Source organism: Canis aureus, chromosome 24 (genome assembly GCF_053574225.1).
Source record: "Canis aureus isolate CA01 chromosome 24, VMU_Caureus_v.1.0, whole genome shotgun sequence".
Classification (NCBI taxonomy): domain Eukaryota; kingdom Metazoa; phylum Chordata; class Mammalia; order Carnivora; family Canidae; genus Canis; species Canis aureus.
Window position 1 is genome coordinate 17,921,521 of NC_135634.1, and position 25,250 is coordinate 17,946,770.

General features: G+C 38.6%; 2 protein-coding genes across 6 annotated transcripts in view; one reads left to right on the forward strand and one right to left on the reverse strand.

Moving 5' to 3' along the window:
- Window positions 1-17,676: 17,676 nt before the first annotated feature.
- MRPL57 (mitochondrial ribosomal protein L57) lies at window positions 17,677-18,924 on the reverse strand. Its single transcript, XM_077868426.1, has 2 exons — window positions 18,819-18,924; window positions 17,677-18,665 (listed from the first exon to the last, which is right to left on the reverse strand). Exons 1-2 carry the CDS (start codon window positions 18,910-18,912, stop codon window positions 18,352-18,354), a joined length of 408 nt encoding a protein of 135 aa, XP_077724552.1. The 5' UTR covers window positions 18,913-18,924; the 3' UTR covers window positions 17,677-18,351.
- Window positions 18,925-18,940: 16 nt separating this feature from the next.
- SKA3 (spindle and kinetochore associated complex subunit 3) overlaps window positions 18,941-25,250 on the forward strand; it is a 33,244-nt gene continuing 26,934 nt past the window's right edge. For 3 of the 5 annotated variants that reach the window (XM_077868419.1, XM_077868418.1, XM_077868423.1), the window contains exons 1-3: window positions 18,943-19,163; window positions 22,722-22,783; window positions 22,891-23,056. In XM_077868419.1, coding sequence (XP_077724545.1) covers window positions 19,061-19,163; window positions 22,722-22,783; window positions 22,891-23,056 — 331 coding nt within the window. In that variant the 5' untranslated portion in view covers window positions 18,943-19,060. Of the gene's footprint in view, window positions 19,164-22,721; window positions 22,784-22,890; window positions 23,057-25,250 lie in introns of all 5 variants that reach the window. The other 2 variants (XM_077868422.1, XM_077868420.1) reach the window with 2 other exon arrangements.

Below are 25,250 nucleotides of genomic sequence, written 5' to 3' on the forward strand. Positions count from 1 at the left end.
GGCTCCCTCCATGGAGCCTGCTTCTCCCTCTGCCTGGGTCTCTGCCCACCCGCCCCCCGTGTCTCTCATAAATAGATAGATGATTGATAGATAGATAGATAGATAGATAGATATCTTTAAAAAAATAATAAAAAATCTTTTAAAAAATAAGTGAATTTGTTTTGTTATTTAATTATTTCTCAGCTTTTTTTTTTTTTCTCAGCTTTATAGGATGAGCACATATTACCTTTAAATTTGAGGAGAAAAACATATATAAAATTATTGAAGGAGACTGGAAGAAATCAAAGTGGTTGGGAAAGGGGGAGGAGTAAGCAGGGCCATGGTATCTTCCATGTTTTGTTTTATATGTTATATACTACATGAATCTTTATTTTTTAAAGATTTAGAGAGAGAGAGCAGGTGAGGGGGAGAGAGATAAGCCCAAGCAGGCTCCTCACAGAGCTTGGAGCCCAACAGGGGGCTCGATCCCCCAACTCTGAGACCCTGACCTGAGCCAAAATCGAGAGTCGAGAGTCAGACACTTAACTGATTGAGCCACCCAGGCACCCCTCACAAATATTTCAATGTATATATGTTAAAGCTATATGAGAAAGTGAAGAAAAGGTTTTTGTGAGAAAAATTTGAGCACTATATCTTATTTACCATGATACCCCCAGTGCCTAGACAAAGTGTCAATCACATAGTAGGCATTCAAGAGCTTCTGAGTGAACAATGTAATTCCATACATTAAAAACAATGACAGAGAAAAAAACAAAACAAAACAATGACAGAGAGATCTGGAAGGGTATTATCTTTGTAACCAGGGAAGACAGTTCAGTAGTACCTTCTCTGAGAATGTGGCTGTGGGGTCATTAGTGGGTAGTGTGACTGAAAGTTTATTTTGACAGTCCCAGGGCCAGGGCCAGGCATTGAAGCAGGATCCCGCTTGGTGGGACCTGTGCCTGAGAAATAGGCAGCCTTGTGAGTGTGTCTGTATGCAGATAACCATGACAGCATTATTTGTGACTGGAAAAATTAGAAACAACTATTTATCCATAATTAAAAGGGATTAAATACTTAATGGTTATATCCATTCCATTCTCTTCAATACTGTGCATTTTGTTAAGCAAAAAGAAGTATCTACATAGGGGAGGTCCATGATACATTGCTAAGTGAAAAAAGTAAGTTCAGACTATCAATGGCAACATGGCAACAACTCCAGTGGATTTGAAGGAATTATGCAGAGCAAAACAAGTCAACATAATTCCATTTATATAACACTCTTGAAATAAACTTATAGATGTGAAGAATAGATGAGTGGCTGTCAGGGGTTGGGAAGTGGAGAATGGAGTTATATAGGGAGAGTATTAGAAAGCCCCATGGTGATGGCTCAGTTCTGTACCTTGATTGTGGTGGTTACACAATTCCACACTTGACAAAGTTGCAAAGGAAACTAGACTGACGAGTGAATGCATGTAAACCTGTGAAATTTGAGTGAGCTCTAGGTGGTCCCAGTGTAACTCCCCTGATTAGCTACTGTACTGTAGTCAGGTAAGATCCTACCATGGGGGGAAATGGTAAAAGATACACTGGGCCCCTTAGTCCTTTTTTTTTTTTTTTTTTTTCAACTTTCTGTGAATCTGTAATTCCAAACAATAAGTCGGGGGAAAATTGGGAAAAGCAAATTACAGAACAAAGTGTATAGTATGATTACTTTTGAAAAATATGGGTGGCTCAGTCAGTTAAGCGTCGAACTCTTGACTTTTGACTCAGATCATGGTCTCAGGGTCATGGGATCAAGCCCTGTGTCAGACTTCACACTCAGCCAGGAGTCTGCTTGAGATTCTCCTCTCCCTCTTCCTCTCCCTCTGCTTTTCTCCACAGCTTGTGCTCTCTCAAGAATAAAACTATGTTATACACACACACGCACATGTGTTTGTATGTAAATTTTATATGCATAGGAAAAGATCTAAAGGGTATACAGCAAATTGTTCTTATTACTTAACCCTGGGGATGAAGAGGGCAAGTGGGATGGGCTGACACGAGAGGGAAGACTTTCACTGCTTCCTCCTCACGTTTGTACACCATTGAGTCTCTTTTCTCCATGGGCCTTGATATTATACTTTTATATTATTTTAGTAACCAATATGAAATTTTGTCAGTAGTGCTTTTTAAACAGTAGGAGTAGAGGTTGTAAGAATGGCCTCCCTTTTTAAAGATTCATTTATTCATTAGAGACACAGAGGCAGAGACATAGACAAAGGGAGAAGCAGGCTCCTTGCGGGGATCCTAATGGAGGACTTGATCCCAGGACCCCGGGATCATGACCTAAGCCAAAGGCAGATGCTCAACCACTGAGCCACCAGGCATCCCCACATCCCCCATTTAAATAATGAAATCTAAACATCATAGGAATCAGCTCAGGAAAATTCATGTGGAGTTGAAATAAGTTACAAAGTAACATCTGCTTCTTAGAAATTTCAACAAACATTAGTTGTCAATGTAAACAAAGAGCACAAGCAACAAGAACATAATTGACTGTGGAGGTAAAGCTGCCTGGCTAGAGTCAGACTCATGTGTCCAAGGCTGTCAGGATTTGCACCAACAACACAAAGGATGCTCTTGATTTCAGTTAGGGACAATTTATTGAACAGGTATAAGGAGAATTTTGGATTGTGGCTAGAAATAATGTGGGGCACATGCTGGTTCAGTGGTTGAGCGCCTACCTTTGGCTCAGGTCCTGGGATTGAGTTCTGCATCGGGCTCCCACAGGGAGCCTACTTCTCTCTGCCTATGTCTTTGCCCCTCTCTCCCTCTCTCTGACTCATGAATGGATTAAAAAAATTTTAAGAAATAAAGTTAATGTGAAACAATAATATATATGGTCTTTATTGTGCTGCTCCTATAGATCACTCACATGGGCAAATTATTCATGTTCAAGTTAAGGCATAAGGAAGGAAGAAAAATGGATGGAATAGAAAGTCTTCCATTTTAACCACACCCTTTTTAAAGAAAAACAAAAAGGGCAACAAGTAAGAAAAACAATATGAGGAATCAATGCTTTGAAGTTTCTGGCTTCTGGTATGAGAAAATGTGAGTTTCCATAATAGAAATGGCTAGTGAGAAAATAGACACTTTGAGGTAGAACAGAGTTTAGTTTTGAACATCTTAACTTTGAGATCACAACTAGGTAAAGGTGGCACATAATGGGATGTTTCAATCTGGAGCTTATAAGCAATATTACAAATTTTGGGCTTCAGATCTATAGACTAAAAATGATCACCAGTAATGGCAAATGTGTAACTAAGTATGTAAAATTGTATTTTATTATCTTAATTTCTCCAAAAGCTATGCTTCTTTAAAACAAAAATTATAATGCTATATTGTGAGATTTGTGACATTAAAAGCACAAAAAAATGGGTTGGTAAATGGAACTATACAGTTGTAATGAAAGTAGTATAATCTTAGCTCTAGACTGATAAAGATGTATTTCATAATTCTTGGAGAAAGCACTAGAAAATTCTGCAGAGCAGCGTAGCCTAAAAGTGAACAGAGGAGCCAAAATGGGATAAGAAATGTTGACCCAAAAGAAATCAAGAAAGAACTGAGACACAAAACCTAAGTGAGAGTAACAGAAAACAAATAGCAAAATAGCACACCGTAATCATAACTGAAATGTAAATATACTAAATACTACAATTCAAAGATAGTAATTATCAAATTGGATTTTTTATTAAAAAAGAAAGACCCTAGGAGCATCTAGGCGGCTCGGTCAGTTGGGTGTCTGACTCTTGATTTCACCTCAGGTCATGATCTCATGCCCTTCATGGGGTCTGTACTGGGCGTGGAGCCTGCTTAAGATTCTCTCTATCCCTCTCCTCTTCCCTCCACACTTGTGCACATGCTCTCTTTTCTTCTCTCTCTAAAAAAGAAGCAAGACCCTATTATATGATTACATGCTGCCTCTAAGAAATATATATTTTTTAAAGACCTATGTATCTATTCATGAGACACACAGAGAGAGAGAGGCAGAGACACAGGCAGAGGGAGAAGCAGACCCCATGCAGGGAGCCTGATGTGGGACTCGATCCCAGATCCCGGATCATGCCCTGAGCCGAAGGCAGACGCCCAACCGCCGAGCCACCCAAAAATATATTTTAAGCACAAAGAAAATTAACTTGAAAATAAATGACAAAAACATGTCATGCAAACAGTCATCAGATAAAATACACTTTCAAAATGATAGATCAATACTTCAGATTTCTATGTGCCTAACTGCAAAGCTTCAAAGTACATGAAGCAAAAACAACTAAAGGAAGAAATGGAGAAACTTAGAGGCATAGTCACAATATTTTAAAACCCTTTTAATTGGTAAAATGCCTATACCAAAAATCAGAACATAAAGAATAAAAAAAAAAGACTTGAATGACACTATCACCCACCTTGACTTGACATTTACAGAACAGTATATTCATTATCCTTAGAACATCCAGTCTTCAGTAACACATGTGATGTTCACTAAGACCACATGGTGAGCCATAAAAATTTTTCAAAAATTTTGAAAGACTGAAATATTTTTCAATGTCTTATTACCATGATGATAAAATTAGAAATTAATAGCAATGAAATATCTGAAAAATTGTTACCCTTCTTGCATGGTTACATATTTATATAGATACTAGCAGAAACACCAGTTACCTTGGCCGGAGGTCAGACCAATTCACGTCAAGAACAGCCAGAGTAACATTACAGTATTAGTTCCCCCATGCCCAACACCTTGCAGGTAATGCAGGTCAGATCGTGTAAACCTACATATGTGATGGGACGACTGTACTGTCAGAGAGGACCCCTGAAAGATGAATTTGTCCACTTACATAGAATTCCTGTGCTCCTAAGAGAGAAGACAGGATCCTGGATCCTTATCCCTTGGAATGCAATTACATTTCTCTGGATGGGACACTAATAGGAACATAATGTTCAAAATCACTCCCGACACTCCTGAGATCCGGGTTATTCAGTCACCCTTTCCATTAGCCTTGCTCCCTACTCTGGAATGTAACCCAAAGAGATAAGAGAAGATTTATTATCTTTAGGGTGGCAACAATTAGTTCTACCTTTCAGGAACAAATGACTGCAGAGTGATACATGAAAACCCATTATTTCTGGGGTAATTAAGAGTAAGCATCTTAAAATCAATTTTATAGCTCAGGAGGTCAAGACTTTACAGGAACATCAAAAAATTAAGGATTTGTCTTTTCATAGCACATAAATATATCGGTGTATCCAAAAAAGAAATCATGAAGGAAATTAGAAAAATACTTTGAACTGAATGATAATGAAAATACAAAATATCAAAATCTGTCTTGTGCAGCTAATGCAGTGCATACAGGAAATTTACAGATTTAAATGCTTACATTTAAAAGAGAGCCTTCAAAGTTGATCTAAATTAAAAGGCCAGAAGAAGAAAAGTAAATTAAACTCAAATGAAAAGAAGGTAAAAGTAAAGAGCAGAGAATAATAATGTAGAATACAGAAAAAGAGTACAAAAACTAACAGAACCAAAAGTTCTCTGGAAGAATCCTTAAATTTGATTGGTAAGGTCTTGATGCAACATACAAATTACCAATATCAGTAAAGAGGGTACTCATTACAGGTCCTACTGATACCAAGAGAAGAGAAAGGGAATATTTTTTTAAAGATTTATTTATTTATTCATGAGAGACCCAAAGAGAGAGGCAGAGACATAGGCAGAGAGAGAACAAGGCTCCCCGTGGGGAGCCCGATGTGGGATTCGATCCCAGGACCCCAGAACCATGACCTGAGCCAAAGGCAAACACTCAACCACTGAGCCACCCAGGTGCCCCGAGAAAAGGAATTTTATGATCACTATGCCAATGAATTTGATGACTTAGATAAAACAGATAAATCCCTAAAGAAAATCAAAACTGACAAGATGAAATGAAATCTGGGTAGCAAAGAGTGAATTTGTAATCAAAAAATTTTCCCATGACCTCCAGTTCCAAAACAAGATTGAATAAAGGTACACATTCCCCTATTACTCCCACTAAGTTCAACTAAAATTTCCAGATATTATGTAGAAAGCAAACATAAGTAGTGTCTGAAAAGTGAAGAGAAAGCAGACCATTTAGAAGCCTCAGGACCTGGGATGCCTGGGTGGCTCAGCGATTGAGCGTCTGCCTTTGGCTCAGGGTATGATCCCAGAGTCCTGGGATCAAGTCCCACATCAGACTTCCTGCAGGGAGCCTGCTTCTCCCTCTGCCTGTGTCTCTGCTTCTCTCTCTATATATCTCTCATGAATAAATAAATAAAATCTTAAAAAAAAATGAACCTCAGGACCCAAGAAATAACATGACAGCTCCCTAGGTTTTCTTTTTGCCTCATAAATCCAATATTGGGTGTTAGAGAAGCTGGCAATGTAGAAACACCAATGGGAGCAGACACACAAAAATTTGTTCTCTAGCCAAAAGACCAAGAAAGGATAAACCTACCAGGACAAAACAGCACAACACACACACACACACACACACACACACACACACACACACAAATGCAGCCCTACCCTTACCCTATCAGCAAAGCCCAGGGAGGAGCCTAGATTTCTATTATCATCTAGCGGTAATGAGGTGCCCCCTTTCCTGCTATGGTGGTGTAAGACAAAACCAGGTGGGGAGCTGGAACTTTCATTACCATCCAATAATAATGAAACTTTACCCCTTCCACAATGACATTCGAGACTACATGGAGTGTGGGCAATAATGAGGCACCTCCCCAACAACCAGAGGTGTTGTCAGTGAAAGCCTACTAGGGATCCCAAAATACCACCTCTACCCAACAATAATGAGTTACTCCTCCCCAAATGGAGAGTCGAATGGAAAACCTGGACTTTCACACCCACTTGGCAGAAATGAGACAGTACCTATTTCCTTGAGGTGGATGGTATCAGAATAAGCCTGCTAAAATGGAAGATTAAGTAAGACCCAAGGTAACATAATACCCACAATGTTCAAGATACAATAAAAGATCAATCATACCATGCATCACTAAAACCTCAATTTGAGAGAAGATACAAGCACCAACCCTGAGATGTCAGAGTTATCTGACAAGAATTTTAAAGCAGCCATCATCAAAATGTTTCAGTGAGCAATCATAAATATTCCTGATACAAATGAAAAATAGAAAGTCTCAGCAAAGAAATAGAAGATAGAAAGAAGAAACAAATGGAAGCTATAGAACTGAAAAATATAATAACCAAAATAGAAAAAGTAATTGATGGGCTCAACAGTAGAATGGAGGGAACAGAAGAAATATTTAGTGAAGTTGAAAATCTAATAATAGAAATTACCCAATCTGGACAAGAGAAAATGAATTCAGGGTTGGGGATGAGAGGGGAAGAACAGAGCCTCTAGGACCTGTGGGACTATGACAAAAACACTAACATTCCCATCATTGGAGTTCAAGAAAGAGAAGAAAGAGTGTGGGGCCGAAAAAAATTTGTAAAAATATGATTGAAAATTCCCCCAAAATTTGACAAAATACATAAATCTACAGATTTAAGAAGTTGGCTGTACCCCATACAATTAAAAAAAATCAGAAATCCAAGCTATCACCCATCATAATCAAACTTCTGAAAACTAAAGTTAAAGGACACAATTCTTTTTTTTTTAAAGATTTTATTTATTTATTCATTCATGATAGACAGAGAGAGAGAGAGAGGAGGCAGAGACATAGAGGGAGAAGCAGGCTCCATGCCGGGAGCCCGATGTGGGACTCGATCCCGGGACTCCAGGATCACACCCTGGGCCAAAGGCAGGCACTGAACCACTGAGCCACCCAGGGATTCCCCAAAGGACACAATTCTTGAAAACAGCGAGAGAAATGACACCTTACCTCCAGGGGAAACAAGTTGAATGGCAGTGAATTTGGATTTCTCATCTGAAAATAAGAGGCAAGAAGGAAGGGACACATTTCTCAATTGCTGAAAGTAAGAACCATCAATGCAGAATCCCCTATCTGGTGAAAACATTGTTCAGGAATAAAAAGGAAATCAAGATTTTTCTCAGACAAATGAAAATTCAGTGAATTAATGGTGACAGATGGTAGCTTCACTTGCAGTGAGCACAGCATAAAGTATAGAGTAGACATTGAATTGCTATGTTGTACACCTGAAACTAATGTAACATTGTGTGACAACTACAATATTTTTTTAGATTTTTATCTATTCATTCATGAGAGAGAGAGAGAGAGAGGCAGAGACAGACGCAGAGGGAGTAGCAGGCTCCATGCAAAGAGCCCGACATGGGACTCGATCCCGGGTTTCCAGGATCTTGCCCTGTGCCAAAGGCAGGCGCTAAACCGCTGAGCCATCCAGGGATCCCTATACTTCAATTTTTAAACAAATAAGTGAATGCATCGCCAGCAGACCTACCCCCAAAAGAATGCCTAAACAGAAAAGAAATGATAAAAACAAGAATTCTTGTAACATCAGAAAGAAAGATGGAAAGGGCAACAATAAATCTGTCTCCTTAGAGCTGGGCTCCACGTTCCATGAGATTGAAAGTGGCTACAGCAGCCATAACTACTAACTTGTGAAGGTTCAAATCCAGTACAAATATAAAGTGTCTTTATCTCAGCACTCCAAGAAAAAGCATCATTGTACCCCACAGACTCTTGGTGGATCACATAACATTCCCTGAGCCAACCACGACCACAGGTATGGGATGTACACACTGGCTCCATCCTTGAGATGGAGGATGGGCCCCACCTGAAGCAAAAGGCTGGAAAAGGAGGGACTTGGTAGCAGAAAAAAAAAAAAAAAATGTGTTCAGGAAAGCAACTAATAGATGTTTCACTATAATGAATAAATAAAAATAGATGTTTCACTATAATGAATAAATAAAAAATGATAAAGAGTAAAATGGAAAAAAATACCCTCCACTACAAAGAAAACACCAAACTCAGATTGTTTCATTGGTGAATTCTATCAAACATCTAAAGAAGTAATAATACCAATGTTATATAAATCCTTCAGAAAAGAAAGAAAAGAGGAAAGCTTCCAACTTACTTTAGATACAGCATAACCTTAATACCAAAACTAACAAAGGCATTACAAAAAATAAAGTTCCCACATAAGCACAGGCAAAATAATCCTTAACCAAAACAAATCAAATCCAGCATTATATAAGAAGAATAATATATCATGATCAAGTAAGTTTTATCTCAGAAACACAAGATCGGTTAAAAATCTTAAAATTGAACAATATAATCTAACGTATTACCTGAATAATAGGAAAAAACCAAATGATTATGTCAGTGGATTCAGGGAAAGCATTTTACAAAATTCAGTATCATTAATGGTGAAAACGCTCAAGAAGCCAGAAATACAAGGAAACAAGGCAAAATGTCCACTCTCATCACTTTTATTCACTGTAATACTGGAGTTTCCTATCCCGTTCTAGAGGTCCTGTCCCATTCGGTAAGGCAAGAAGAATAAATGAAATGCATGAGGAACAGAAAATAAGCAAAACTGTCCCTATTTGGGGATGACAATTCCCTAAAAAATTCAGAGGAATCAGTGACAATGAAAAAAACTGCTATAACAAATAAGATTAGCGAGGGCTCAGGATACAAGGTCAATATAAAAAATCAGTTGTATTCCTATATATGAGTACCAAAGGTACATAATAGTTATAATAATTTAAAGGAAATGAAAGTTGCCTACATTGAAAACTGCAAAACATTGCTGAGACAAAGAAAATTAAAATAAATGGAGAGAGAGAACACATTCATGGAGTGGAAGACTCAATATTTTCAAGATGTCAGTTTTGGCCCAGATTTATTTGTAGATTCAGTACAATCCCAACTGTCATCACAACAGGCTTTTTTTTAATATTTCAGAAACTGAGAAGCCAATTCTAAAATGTATATGGAAATACAAAGGACCTAGAGGAATCAATACAACTTTGAAAAAGAACAAAGCTGTAGGAGTCACACTTCAGTATTTACCCTGAAGCAAAAATAATTCAGTGTGATCTGGGCATAATTACAAAACAAAAGGATGGAACAGAATAGAGTCCAGAAATATATGCATACTCATACAGTCGATTTATTTTCAATAAAGATGCAATACAAATTTATTGGAGAAGTATTTTTGAACAAATAATGCTGAACCAACGGAGTGTCCAAATGTAACATAAAATGAGCTTTGATTCCTACCTGATACCATACACAAAGGAATAGGAGAGGTAGAGGATCAAGCTAAATATACAAGGTAAAACTAAAAAGCTTTTAGAAGGAAAAATAGAAGAAAATCTTCATTATGTGGGCATAGGTAAAGATTTAGAACCCAAGAGATGCCTGGCTGGCCCAGTCAGTAGAACACGTGACTCTTGATCTCAGGGTCATGGAGTTCAAGCTCCAGATTGAGTGTAGCACTTACTTTTTTTTTTTTTTTTTAAGATTTTATTTATTTATTCATGAGAGACACACAGAGAGAGAGACACAGACACAGGCAGAGGGAGAAGCCGGCTCCATGCAGGGAGCCTGATATGGGACTCATTCCAGGACCCCAGGACCCCCAGGGCCACGCTCTGGGCTGAAGGCGGCGCTAAACCGCTGAGGCACCCCGACTGCCTTGTAGCGCTTACTTTAAAAAAAAAAAAAAAAAAAAAGAATACAAATTAAAACCACTCTGATACATGCTGGTAGGAATATAAATTGCTTTAAAACCACTTTGGGGGGACACCTGGGTGGCTCAGTGGTTGAGCATCTGTCTTTGGTCCAGGGCATGATCCTGGAGTCCTAGGATCAAGTCCGCATCAGGCTTCCTGCATGGAGCCTGCTTCTCCCTCTGCCTGTGTCTCTGCCTCTCTCTCTCTGTGTCTCTCATAAATAAAGTTAAAAAAAAAAAAAAAAAAAACTTTGGGAAATACTTGACAACTTTTAAAACAGCTTTATTAAGGAATAATTAACATACAATAAAATTCACATACATAAAATGTGCATTTTTTAAAATTTTTATTTATTTACGATAGTCACACAGAGGGATGTACTTTATGGGATCATCTAGCTTTTTTCACTCAGCATAAGTATTTTGAGATTCACTGATATCAAATTTGGGTTTTATAAACCAGGATCTTAATACACATTTAAGAAATCTTTGCCTAACCCAAGGTCACAAAGAATTTTCTCCTATGTTTTCTATGGGAAGTTTTATACAAATTTTAGGTTTTATATTTAGTCCATGACCCATTTTGAAGTAATTTTTATATATGGCACCAGACACAGATGGAGAGTCATTTTTTGCATACGAATATTCATTTGTTCCAGTGCCATGTTTTGGAAAAGATTATCGTTTCTTCAGTGAGTTTCCTGTATCTGTTAAAAATTAATAGACTATATACATGTGGTCTGTTTATGGACTTTCCATTTTATTTATCTATTTGTCTTTTCTTTTTTAAGTAGGCTCCACGCCCAGCATGGAATCCAATGCTGCCCTTGAACTCACAACCCTGAAATCAAGATCTGAGCTGAGATAATGAGTCAGACACTTAACCAACTGAGCCACCCAGGTGCTCCTACTTATCTTTATGTCAACACTGCACTCTCATAATTACTGAAGCTCTACACTAAGTCTTAAAATCAAGTAGTAAAAAAAATAAAATAAAATCAAGTAGTATTGAGTCCTCTTTGTTTTCTTTTTTCTTTTTTTTTTTTTTTAAGATTTTATTTATTCTTGAGAAACAGAGAGACAGAGAGGTAGAGACACAGGCAGAGGGAGAAGCAGGCTCCACGCAGGGAGACCGATGTGGGAGTCGTCCCCGGGTCTCCAGGATCAGGCCCCGGGCTGAAGGCGGTGCTAAACCACTGATCCACCCAGTGCGCCCCCAACTTTGTTTTTTATTTCAAAATTGTTTTGGCTCTTCTAGGTCCTTTGAATTTCCATATGAATTTTAGAATTAGCTAGTCAATTTCTACAAAATAAGAAAAAAAAATCCTATTGAGACTTGAAATGGGATTGTATTGATATTATAGTTTTGGTAAAATTGGCATAGTTCCCTTATTGATTCTGTGCATTGAGTATCCCTCTAGTTCTTTAGGATTTCTTGGATTTCCCTCAAACACTTTAGTTTTCTCTGTATGGTGTTGTACATTTTTTTCAGACTTATTCCAAGTATTTCATATTTTGTTAAAATTTTTATTTATTTGAGAAAAAGAGAGAGAGAGTATGAGCACGGGAAGGGGAAGAGGGAGAAGCAGGCTGCCCACTGAGCAGGGAGCTGGATGGCAGACATTTCACCAACTGAGCCACACAGGCACCCCAGTATTTCATACTTTTTAAAAGAAGTCTTTACACCAAAGAAGGGGCTTGAACTGACAACCTTGAGATCAAGAGTCCCATGTTCTACCGACTGAGCCTGCCAGGTGCCCCATAAGTTTTCATATTTTTAGTACTACTGGAAATGGCATTTTAAAAATTTATTTATTTATTTATTTCAGAGATAGAGGGAGTGAGCATGAGTGGGAGTGCCAGAGGGCTAGGGAGAGAGAATCTCAAGAGTCCACACTGAGCAGCCCAACTCTGGGCTCCATCTCACAACACTGAGATCATACCCCCGCCAAAACCAAGAGTCAGATGCTTAACCAACTGCTCCACCCAGGCACCCCTGGAAATGGCATTTTAAATATTAATTTGTTCATTGGTAGTATATACAAATACAGTTGATTTTTTAGTATTTCTTTCCTGCAACCTTACCAAATTCACTTGGTTCCAGTAGCATTTTTGTCATTTTCTATATAGATGAACTCGGCATTTGTTAAGAACAGTTTTATTTCTTACTTTGTGGATTGATTTTACTTCTTTTTGTGGTTTATTACTATATCATCCAGTACAATACTGAATAGAACTGATGAGAAGAGTCATCCTAACGCTGTTCCTGATCTTAGGGGGAAACAGTTCATTCACAATTAAGTGTGATGTTAGCAATAGGTTTTCTATACATTTTTAGAAGCCCTTTGTTACGTTCAGGAAGTTTCCTTCTAATCATTCTAATCCTGGGGTCTCCGGATCAGGTCCCACATCAGGCTCCCTGCATGGAGCCTGCTTCTCCCTCTGTGTTTCTGCCTCTCTCTCTCATGAATAAATAAATAAAATATTTAAAAAATATATTATGCTGAGAAAAACCAGATACAAAATACACATATCTTATCATTCAGTTTATATGAAAGCCCAAAAATTATTATCTGGCAAAGTATAGTGCCTGAGGGTGTGTGTGTGTGTATTTTCTGAGAGCAGAATGGTAAGGTTGGGGAGAGACTGACTAAAAAAAAGGAAAAAGGAACCTTCTTAAATAATAGATATATTCTATACTTGGATTGTGGTGATGGTTATATATAATATCATTAAACTACAATATTTTAAGTAGATTTGATGGCATAGAAATTATAGCTCAATAAGAGTTTGATGTAAAAATCAACAGAAAAAATAAAAAAAATCAATAGATTTTTAGTTGTTTTCAGTGAGTAGGTGTCAATTTCAGAAAGAGTATCAATTCTTTTCAGCTATTTTAGACCTTATTTATGAATATTACACCATAGTAAATTCTCCCACACAGCCACTACCTTTATTTCCTTCTTTATCTCAACATAATTACAATTTTAAAAATGTAATGAATAGTTTATTTATAACCATCAAGTATTGTTCAATGCTACAAAATAGTGTATCATAATACGGTGTATTGGTTTTCCACCTGTTAATAGCCTTTCACTTTCATTAGCCTAGTTCTCCATGTATTTAAGAATTTTCTTCCCCAAAAGTTGTATTTCTGCCCCGTTTATCAATGATACTCTCTGTAAAGTCAAACACATCATTTCTTTTTTTTTTTTTTAAACACATCATTTCTTGTACTTTCCTGGAGATTACCCTGTCTTCCAACCTCCTGCTCCGACCTGAACCTGTTGACTTCTAAGACAACTTCAAAACAGTTATACTAGTACTTTCCTTCCCTGCTTTCCTGTATCAGTTCCATGTCTTTCTCATTCTTGTTTTACTCTCTATAGTTTTGCTGGAGTTCATCATCCAGCTACCTCCCACCTGAGCTTCTTGGGAGGCTCTTTGCCGCTCTTCTACAGATGTTTAGATTACAACTTTCTTTCCTTTTTTATGTCAACATCTCAGACATCTTTATTTCTTTCAAAATATTCATTTAAATAGCTATATTGTTTTCTTTCCCTTTCTTCTCAAGGGTTAATAATTTTTTAAATGTAAGGATGCCTGGATGGCTCAGTGGTTGAGCGTCGGCCTGAGTCCCAGGATCAAGTCCTGTGTCAGGCTCCCTGCATGGAGCCTGCTTCTCTCTCTGCCTATGTCTCTGCTTCTCTCTGTGTGTCTCTCATGAATAAATAAAATCTTTAAAAAAAATTTTTTTAATGTTTTTACTTTCATTTCACCAAGGTTTGGGGAGAGAGAAGAGAGAAACCTATGTGTTTAATTCATCATCGTAAAACTGAATCCCGGCATTGCATTTTAGACAACTGATGTATCCTTGATTTTAACAAAGGAGAGAAAATTAGTACATTTGTCGATTTGGTGAAGATGAATGGATTCACTTCCATGGGTTTTAGTTTTATCAGTAAAATATACTGATATTTTACTAGGTCCCCAGCTGAGACTGATGATGGAGGGCCTGCAGGTAGAAGGCTTTGGAGAGAAGGTTAGTTATCCCACTGAATAGGAAATTACAGCAATCAGAGAAACATGTTCTGAGCTTATTTGTGACCCCCAAATACATTGGAGTCCTAACCCCCAGTACTTCAGAATGTTCTATTTGGAGATAAGGTCTTTAAAGAGGTGACTAATGAGGCTATGAAGGTGGGCCCTAATCTAATATGGCTAGTATCCTTATATGAAGGGGAAATTTAGACACACAGATACCAGACACATGTAAGCGCAGCAGGACAAACATGAACAGTGAAGCAGCCATTTGCAAGCAAAGAGGGCTGAAACAGATCCTTCCTATTGCTCTTGAGAAAACCAATTTGCCAACAGACATCCATCTTCCAAGCACTATGAAAAAATAAATGTTCAAGTCACTGTGAGTTTTGTTATGGCAGCTCTAGCAAACTAATACACATGGTCAGGTTGCTGGACAGTGTTGAGTTCCAATATTGGGTTTATGGTCATTTAAGTAGAGTTTTATTATTTATTTATTTAAAAGATTTTATTTATTCATTCATGAGAGACACAGGGGAGAAAGAGAGAGAGAGAGAGGCAGAGACACAGGCAGAGGGAGAAGCAGGCTCCAAGCAATGAGTCTGATGTGGGAATCTATCCTGGGGCTCCAGGATCACACCCCGGGCCAAAGGCAGGCACTTAACCGCTGAGCCACCCAGGGATCCCCTAAGCCACTTTCGACAATGCTTTCCATTATTTACCTAATTAAACGTTTCTGATGTCTCCCTATTACTTACAGAATAAAAGCCAGACTTCTTAAAGTGTCATACAAGAACTTTCATGTTCTGGTCCCTGCTTAAACCTTTAGCCTTATTGGGGATCCCTGGGTGGCGCAGCGGTTTGGCGCCTGCCTTTGGCCCAGGGCGCGATCCTGGAGACCCGGGATCGAATCCCACATCAGGCTCCCGGTGCATGGAGCCTGCTTCTCCCTCTGCCTATGTCTCTGCCTCTCTCTCTCTCTCACTGCGTGCCTATCATAAAAAAAAAAAAAAAAAAAAAAACCTTTAGCCTTATTGTCTATCACTTCTCTTCCCCACTCACAAATACCCTATTATTGCAACTAATCTACTGGCAATTCCATGACTAATCATTAGACTGTTACTTTTGCCTTTACTTCCTGCCAAACTAAGAATTTGTTCAAAGACCACCTCTTCTGAAGTTTTTCCTGACTGTTCAGGCAAGGTTGACAAATGAAACTTTCCCTGGAAAAAAAAAAAAGAAACTTTCCCTGGACTCTTACTACACTTTATACTTGTATCCATTAAGTCCATCATCAAGCCGTATACTTATGCTATGTGATTTATCCAGTGAGACAGTAAATTCAAGCTTGATGATGAATAGCACCAGGATGAGTCATGATAGACAGTCTATAAATTTTTGCAGAGTTAACAACTGGATGACACACACTGTATTAGAAATGAGTGACTGGGCAGCCCCGGTGGCCCAGCGGTTTAGTGCCGCCTTCAGCCTGGGGTGTGATCCTGGAGACCTGGGATCAAGTCCCGCGTCAGGCTTCCTGCACGAAGCCTGCTTCTCCCTCTCTGCCTGTGTCTCTCTCTCTCTCGGTCATGAATAAATAAAATCTTAAAAAAAAAAAAAAAAGGACAAAAAGAGTGTTCATAATGTACAGGTTGGCACAGATATATCTTCTTACTATATAATTCTAATTAGCTGGGTAGCAATGGACTCTGTTGTTGATTAAAAAAAAGATTGTGACGGCTATAGTGTTAACAGTTGTAGAGCTTCAAGAAGTCAACTGTTTCAACATCACTGCTTTGGCCAAGAAGTGATTAAAACAAAGCTATAATCTTTTATTTATAGCAGCTAGTGTACTATATGAAAATGAATATGCTGTTTGTTAGCTGTGTGAACACATGTTGCTGAAATTTCTGAGCTTCAGCGTCTAACCTGCATAGTGGGGATAGCTATTTCACAAGATTGTTTAAAAACTTAAATGATTAACTATACATAAAAATACCTGTCTTATGAACTGCCTTCTGTGTCTTCAGACTGAAGATTTTAACATCTTTCCCCTTCTTTCTGAGGTTCAAGTTAACCACTACTTTTTCAAACTCCAGGGTCAAAGGAAGTTTTTGAGTTACATAGAGATCAAAGCAACATAGTTACGGTTTTAAGCAGGTCTGTCTCCTTTCAGTGTCAGCTGTCAACATTTCCAGATACAAAATAAAAGTCAGGGACAGTAAATTGCTCATATGAACCAGAGGCATTTCTGTAAGCTAGAAGAAGCATTCAACAAGTATTTTTACACCACGAATATGACATGTTAATAACAGAGTTCAGCTTGGCATTTAACTATCATGTGGCAAGGTACTTTTTAGGTGCAATGAATCAAAAAAAATTAATATGTGCACCACAGTCTACACATTCTAATGGGAGATATTTAAATGTGAATCATGGATCATTCATTAATGAAGAGAAGAGTCAATGCTGGCAAATGAGACTGGCACTCTCATCCATGGATCTTGCTGTTTTACAATCTTTCTGGAAAGCCACTGGCAATATGCATCAAGATCTTTTGTTAGTATTTAGCTCTAAATTCTACTTATCCATATAGACTCAATATATGTTCAAAAAGCATATACATATAAAAAGACTAAAAGAAAAAATGTATGAAAGACAATTATTTTATCTCAGGGTAATGGGATTGAATTATTTTTCTTCTATGTGTTTTGAAAAATGTTCTGCTTAATGTATACATAGTAGTTACAATTTCTAGATTATACAGAAATTGAAATCCAAGACACACTTGTTATTGGGGATGATTTTTGACAAGTTTCTTAAGTATTTCCTCACATGTAAAATAGCCCCAGGTGATAGGATTACTATTTTTGGTAAAAGCTGTAAAGTGCCTGACTGAAAAAGGTAATTTGAAAGAACAAACATCTTTGGGGTAGACTATAAGGTTCATTAATTACATTCCAGAAAGGTATTTTTAAAAACTTTTTTTATTTTTTTATTTTTAAAGATTTGTTTGAGGTGGCAGGAGGGGCAGAGGGAGAGAGAATCTTAAGCAGACCCTCTCTGCCCCCAGCAGGGAGCCCTAGGTCGGGCTGGATCTCAGGGGACACCAAGTCATCAGGGCTTAACCGACTGGGCCACCCAGGTACCCCAAAAAGAGGTTTTCAAAAATACAACTTCATGTAGCAGTTCTGATGAATATCTTTCACTTCACGTAAATTTCTACTTTTAGTAGCAATCCCAAAAGAAAATCCTATTTTTAGGAGTATGTTTAACTGAAAAAGCTCATTTTTTCCCACTTTCGTCTAGGCAATTGTTTTTTAAGGAAAGGTAAGCCTCCACCAAGTACCTCATACTTAAGCACAGTTTGTAGGGTTTTTTTTTGAAACTTTCATCCAAAATACACTTTGTATCTTCTGTGGCCTAGGAAATACCTGTATCTTCCTGTTAGGGTAATGGAAAGGAAACACTACGCCAGAGGCTGGGTTATAGAGTTTGGAGCCCCATGCACCCCACATGCAGACCACACACTCATGTCCGCTGTTCACTAAGCCTGCTCCAAAAGCTCTCAAGTGAGCGCTCTTCAGAGGTTCCAGAATCGGGTCAGGAGGTGGGTGGCCGCCCTGTGAGTCCGTGGCTCCGGATCAGACCCACTTCTTGGTGACGTTGAGATGGTCGAGCTGGTCCGCCACGAACCTGTGCGGGGGGAACTTGGCCATTTTGGCCGCCTTGATGGCCTCGAAGGCCGCCGCCCTGCGCCCCGCCGCGTGGCCGTACTCCTGCTCCGCCGACAGGTAGGGCGTGCTCAGCCAGTACTGGTTCTCTGCCTCGATCTCCAGCCGGCGGATCATGTTCTGCTTCGCTTGGAAGGACACGGCCCGCGGCCGCCGGTGCTTCCCGATCCACTGCCTGCCGGGGATGCGATTGCGGAGGAGCAGAGCCGTCAGGAACATGGCACCTGCGGAGAGGGAGAGCCGCACACGGAATGGCCACGCGCTCGGCCACCCGCGAGAACGCACACCGCACCCCAAAAGAAGCGGGGAGCCCAAATAGGATCTACGGGGAAATAAGGGGGAACTCCCGAAACAACGAAATGTGCCAATCAACTCACCGACCGCATTCCCCAACACACCCCACAGCCTCCACAAGCCAGCGGGCACGACCCCGGAAGTGCGCCCGCCCCCCCCCGGAAGCTCCGTGCCCATGAGCGCGAGACTTCAGCTCTCGCGAGAGAGGAGTGTAGGACTCCGCCCAGCCAGAGACGCTTTCTGCGCGGGGATTCAAACCGAGGCGGGCGCGAGCCGAGCGGCGGGGTGTCTTTGCTTCTGGTGTGCTGACGAGCCGTCCTCAGCCATGGACCTGATCCGAAGCTTCCACGCGAAGCTGCGGTCTCTGGCCATCACACTAGACAGGGAGACGGCTCGGCTGCAGCGAGCGCTGGACGGGGAGGAGAGCGGTGAGTGAGGCGGGCAGGGTCGGGGGTCCGCAGCCGGGAGAGCGGCGGGGCAGCTCGGCCTCGCGGTGAAGATGCGCACACTCGCAGGAGGGTTATTCGTGCACAGTGCGGGGACTGCCTCGAAAGACTACGGATGGGGATGGTACGCCTGTTAAAATGCAGGGTGTCTGGCGTTAGCGGAGTCCCGAGGTGACCGTTGCCGCTTTGTCATCATGTATTCTTACGCCCCCTCAAGTACGTTGTGGCTGTTTTGAGTTGTGTCCGAGCTCGTTTGCTTTCCTCAAATAATGAAACAGCGCTGTTCCTGTGCTGCGAGGAGGAACAGCATAGGCTAACAGTGTAAATTGACAGATTGAGCTCGTAATGCATACAATAGTTTATGCCCACGCGTATTGCTTTCATGTCAGTCACAGTCTCATGGGTATTTATCGATAAAAACACAGTATAATTAAAATGAAACAAAACGCAGTTATTTAACAGGGCTCTTTACATGCATCGTGACTGTCTCACCCAAATGATCCACAGTTGCAGGAGATGCCTGTATGCCCCAGCAAACCGTATTGCCGACACAAACACTAGTACTCAATACTGCTGCTTTCTTTTTCTTTTCTTTTCTTTTCTTTTCTTTTCTCTTTTCTTTTCTTTTCTTTTCTTTTCTTTTCTTTTCTTTTCTTTCTTTTCTTTCATCTTTACACCCAAGGTGGGGCTCGAACTCACGACCCAGAGATCGAGAGTGGCATGCTTTTGCAACTGAGCCAGCCAAGCACCCCTGAATACTGCTCTTTAAAAAAATAAGTATAACAGGATTCTTAACCATTAATCTTTGTGTTAGGAATTTCTTAAGAAATTGTTTCAAGAGTAGTTCAGATTTTGAGATTATTTTATAAATGTCATAATTGTAATTTGCCTTAAAATATTGTGCCCTGTAGACAGACTCCTTTTACTTTAGTAAAATTATGAATAGTGTTCCAGCCATTTAAAAATGTTTATTCTTTTGACTGTAAAACAATATGTGAAACAATATGTAAAACAACAATGAGATGTGGAAAAGTAGAAAGAGGGAGATAAATATTTGCTATAACTCAATGATTCAAGGATACCGCTATTAATATTTTATTATTTTTTGTTTTCTCTCTCTCTCTTTTTTTTTTTTTTTTTTTTTTTGGTGAGCTCCATTTCTAATGTGGGGCTTGAACTCATGACTGTGAGATCAAGAGTCACATACTCAAGGGACTGAGCCAGCGAGGTCCCTCTTTGGATTCTTGGTATATAGTTGAATTGCTTTCCACAAAGCTTGCACTAATTTACCTTCTTACCATATTAATTGTGTACACAAATTTTGCATTTTCTTCTGGTTTTATAAGAAAAAGTTGGAATAATTTTTCTATTTGTGGCCAATATGTGTTACAGAAAATATGGGATTGTGATAGAGAAAATGACCACCAAACAATTTCACCTTTTTATGATCACAGTGATGAATCATTAAATGGACTTTTTAAACTTCTTTACTGAGCTATAATTCACGTACTGTAAAATTCAGCATTTAAAGAATACAATCAGGGGCACCTGGGTGGCTCAGTGGGTTGAGTTGGTTTCAGCTCAGGTCATGATCTTGGGGTCATGGGATGGAGCCCCACATTGAGCACCAAGCTCAATAGGAAGTTTGCTGGTGATTTTCTTTCTCCCTTTCCCTTTGCCCCTTCTTCCCCTGTGCTCTTTCTCTCTAAAATAAATAAATCATCGTTTTAAAAAAAAGATATAATTCAATGATTTTTGATATATTCACAGTCCTGCAACCATTATAGTAAGTTTAAACTTTCATCACCCTCAGAAGAGACCTTCGTGACTATTTATATCCACTCCCCATAATCCCATCTCCACCTACCACACTAGCCTTATGCAACCACTATTTGCTTTCTGTCTGTATAAATTTGCATATTCTGTATATTTCATACAAAAGGAACCATATAGGGGTGCCTGGGTGGCTCAGTCCGTTAAACGCCTGCCTTCAGTTCAGGTCACTATTTTCTCTGTCTTAGGATCAAGCTCCGAGTTGGGTTCCCTCCTCAGCAGGGAGTCTCGTTCTCTCTCCTTCTGCCCCTCCTCCCTGTTTGTTCTCTCTCTCTCTGAAATAAATAAATAAAATCTTAAAAAAAGGAACCATACAATTTGTAGGCTTTCGGGATTGACTTAGCATAATGTTGCAAGGTTCATTCATGTCATATGTATCAGTACCTCATTCCATTTTATTGCTGAATAATATTCCATTATATGGTTATGCCACATTGTGTTTCTTCATCGGCTGATGGACATTTGGGTTGTTTCTACTTTTTAGCCATGTGACTATATGTAAAATTTGTGGGTGAATTTTTGAGTCAACTGACTGTTTTCAGTTCTTTGGTATGCACTTAGAAGTAGAATTGTTGGGTCATATGATAACCCTATATTTAACTTTTTGAAAAGCTGCCAAATTGTTTTCCATAGTGAGTGGGCCATTGTGCATTTTCTTTTTTTTTTTTTTTAATTTAAAAAAAATTTTTTTTTAAATTTTATTTTATTTATGATAGTCACACACACACACACACAGAGAGAGAGAGAGGCAGAGACATAGGCAGAGAGAGAAGCAGGCTCCATGCACCGGGAGCCCGACGTGGGATTCGATCCCGGGTCTCCAGGATCGCGCCCTGGGCCAAAGGCAGGCGCTAAACCGCTGCACCACCCAGGGATCCCCACTGTACATTTAATACCAGCAATGAATGAAGGTTGTGGTTTGTCCACATTCTTATCATTTATTATTTTCTGACTTTGATTATAATCATTCTAACGGGTGTGAAGAATCACTGTTGTGTTAACTTGCATTTCCCAAATGAAAAGTGGTCAACTTTTAACTGGTGAACAGAGATCCTCAAAGGAGGCATATTTTAGAAAGAGAAATACAATTATTTTTAAAACTTTTTACATGATAAATATTATACATATTACAACTGATTAATAAGAAAGACAACAATACACTGTGTTGAAGGATGTCTTTTCAATAAATGGTGCCAGGTCAGTTGGACACTCATATAGAAAATAAGAATGGATCTTGATCCTTACCTCTTGCCATATAAAAACATCAATTCCAGATGGATTGTAGCTTTAAATGCAAAAGGCAAACAATAAAAGCACCCAGAAGAAAATGAAAGTGTTGTCATTGGCTAATATTTTAAAACTAGGAACCAGAAAGTGCTCACCTTAAAAACATTGCTAGGTAGGATTACATTTCCTCTTAATCCTTCCCTTCTTCCCTTCTGATTTGAGCACTGATTATATAGGTGTGTTTCTTTCAAAGTACATTGAGCTTTATACTTATGACTTTTGTACTTTTCTGTATATATGTTGTAATTTCATAAATTTTAAAAGAAAGGCCTTAACACTTTTTTCCTGTAATTGACAAGAAATAAATTATGAATAAATATATACAGGGACTTTATAATTCTAAGAAACAATACTAAATCATATTTTCTATTTTTTTCCTTTTCCTTATTGCACTTTTTCCTTTCTCTATTCATATTGAAGACTGTGAAGATTATCCAATGAGAATTTTATATGACCTTCATTCAGAAGTCCAGACTCTAAAGGTATTGCTTCTACAATATTAATTTATCATCTTTGTATCATAATTTTAAAAATCTAAATAGACTTAGTCAAAAGATAAATTATAATGTACTTCTTTTCCTTATAAAAGGATGATGTCAGTATTCTTCTTGATCAAACAAGTTTGGAAAGTCAAGAAAGCATTGGTTTCATAAAGGCAACAAAAGTACTGATGAAAAAAAATTCAGTGGATATCATGAAAATAAGAGAGTTTTTCCAGAAGTATGGATATAATCCACGTGCCAAGAAAAATTCAGGTGTGAATAACTTGCATTTTATGGTATTTGTTGTAGTATTAAGGAAGGCAGCATGATTAAATATGACTACTCTAGGCTTGGCCATGGTTTCTGGTTCTGTCTCTGCCATTATGTGACTGTCATGTATAATCACTTATTCATCACTGTGCCTGGATGCTGTTTGGTGGTGTAAAACAAAGATAGTCCTTGGTTTTCTTTCCAAAATGCTAGATGACAGAAGAGTATAAGATAAATCTACATGATATTAGGTGACTAGTTTCTAGTCACCTCTGCCAATAAATAGGTGAGAGACTAATCTTAAACCTTGCTATTTCCTTTTTCTTGTTCTCAATTTTCTCTTCTGTAGAATGAGAAATTTTGGTCATTATAAACTGATAAAGGCCTTTTTAAGTTCTGTAGTTTTATTTATTTATTTATTTTTTAGTTCTATAGTTTTAATGAAGGTTAGTATAGCATGGTGATTTAGAATTTAGAGCCAAACTATCTAAATGCAAATCTCTTAATTCCACCGTTAACACAGCTAGTGCTGTATTATCTTTGACCACTTACTATTTATTAACCTTATACCTCAGTGTCCCATCTGTAAAGTGGAGATGTTTAATATTGACTTCTGAGGCTGTAGAAGGATTGAATGAGATAAAAATTTGTTTGCAACAGTACCTGGCATGTTAATCACCCAGTGTTAACTACTGTTGGGCCCATACCTATGATTTCAATAGGCTTCATTGTCTTTGTTTCTGTTAAGAGAACGATCTTTGTACATAAGTAAACTATTAACTTAACAAATATATATTGAGGATATGTGTAGAGGGTATAATAAACAAGACTGCATGGTACAGTGTAAAGAATTCAGTTTACTTTAGTGTGACCAGCTGTGGATTCAAGTACTGGCTCCCCCAGTTACTACATATGTGTGACCTTGGATAATTTCTCTGAATTGCTTTTTCCTCACTTTCAAAATGGGATTGATTATACCTTACTATGAGGCAGAGATAATGGTGATGATTTTGTTAATCTCATCAACAATAGCCTTGTGATAAATACAAGTTTAGAATAGGGTTTTGGTAGCCCTTATAACATTTCTCAGAATAACACAGTGCCAAAACAAAACTCAGTGAATTAGCAGCTCTTCCAAGGGCCAAAAGCCATGAAGCCAAAGTCTGTAACTTTTTTTTTAATGGTTCTTACTCCATATTTAACATGTCCTGGTTTATCATGCATCCAAAAATAGTACCCAATTCTAGTTCATTTCCTGTTTTCAGTCAAAACAAAGAAAACACTACCTTTAAAGAAAAAATATGCTCCTCTTCACTTCCTCCAATCTGTTGGATCTCTTAGCTGGCCCAGGAAATATACAGCCTAAATTTATCCCTTTCCTATTCCTTTGGATCCAGAAGATTTTGGCAGGGATCTATACCAATGTCTGATAGACTCCATTTTAACTATAGACCTTCCTTTAAAAGATGTGAGTGAACAGAAACAAAAACAGTCATTAACAGACTTACAAAAATACATTCCAGTTCATAACAAGAAAAGTACAAATACTTTCTTCTTAAAAAGAATGCAATAAACAAATTTTGGAGAAATTTTTTTCCCATTTCTTTCAATATGTGCAATTATTACAATTGATATTTCCAATTTGGCAACCAAATGGTATCTATTCAAGGTCATCTAAAACAGATCTTTGTATTATCTTCCTCTCTCCTTAAACAAATGGCAGCATTAGGAATCAAAGGATGTGGGTCCAAGTCTTGGCTCTTTATTTTATTTTTTCAAAGATTTTATTTATTTATTCATGAGAGACACAGAGAGAGGAGGTGGGGCAGAGACACAGGCAGATGGAGAAGCAGGCTCCATGCAGGGAGCTTGATGTGGGACTCGATCCCGGGACTCCAGGATCATGCCCTGGGCCGAAGGCAGGCGCTAAACCACTGAGCCACACAGGGATCCCAAGTCTTGGCTCTATAAATTTTATCAGCTGAGTATTTTCCAAAATGTTGTTTGGTATCTTTATTTATAAAAACGAGGGGAAAAAATATCCTGAGATATTTCATGCTTGAAACAGTTAATATGAAAATTAAATGGAATGAAACCTTCAAATGCCTGTTCCATGGGGGATTCTAAACACATTGTCTTTTCTCTTCATCTCACCCTCCATTTTCTCCTCCTTTCTGGTGCCCTTTCTAATACTGGT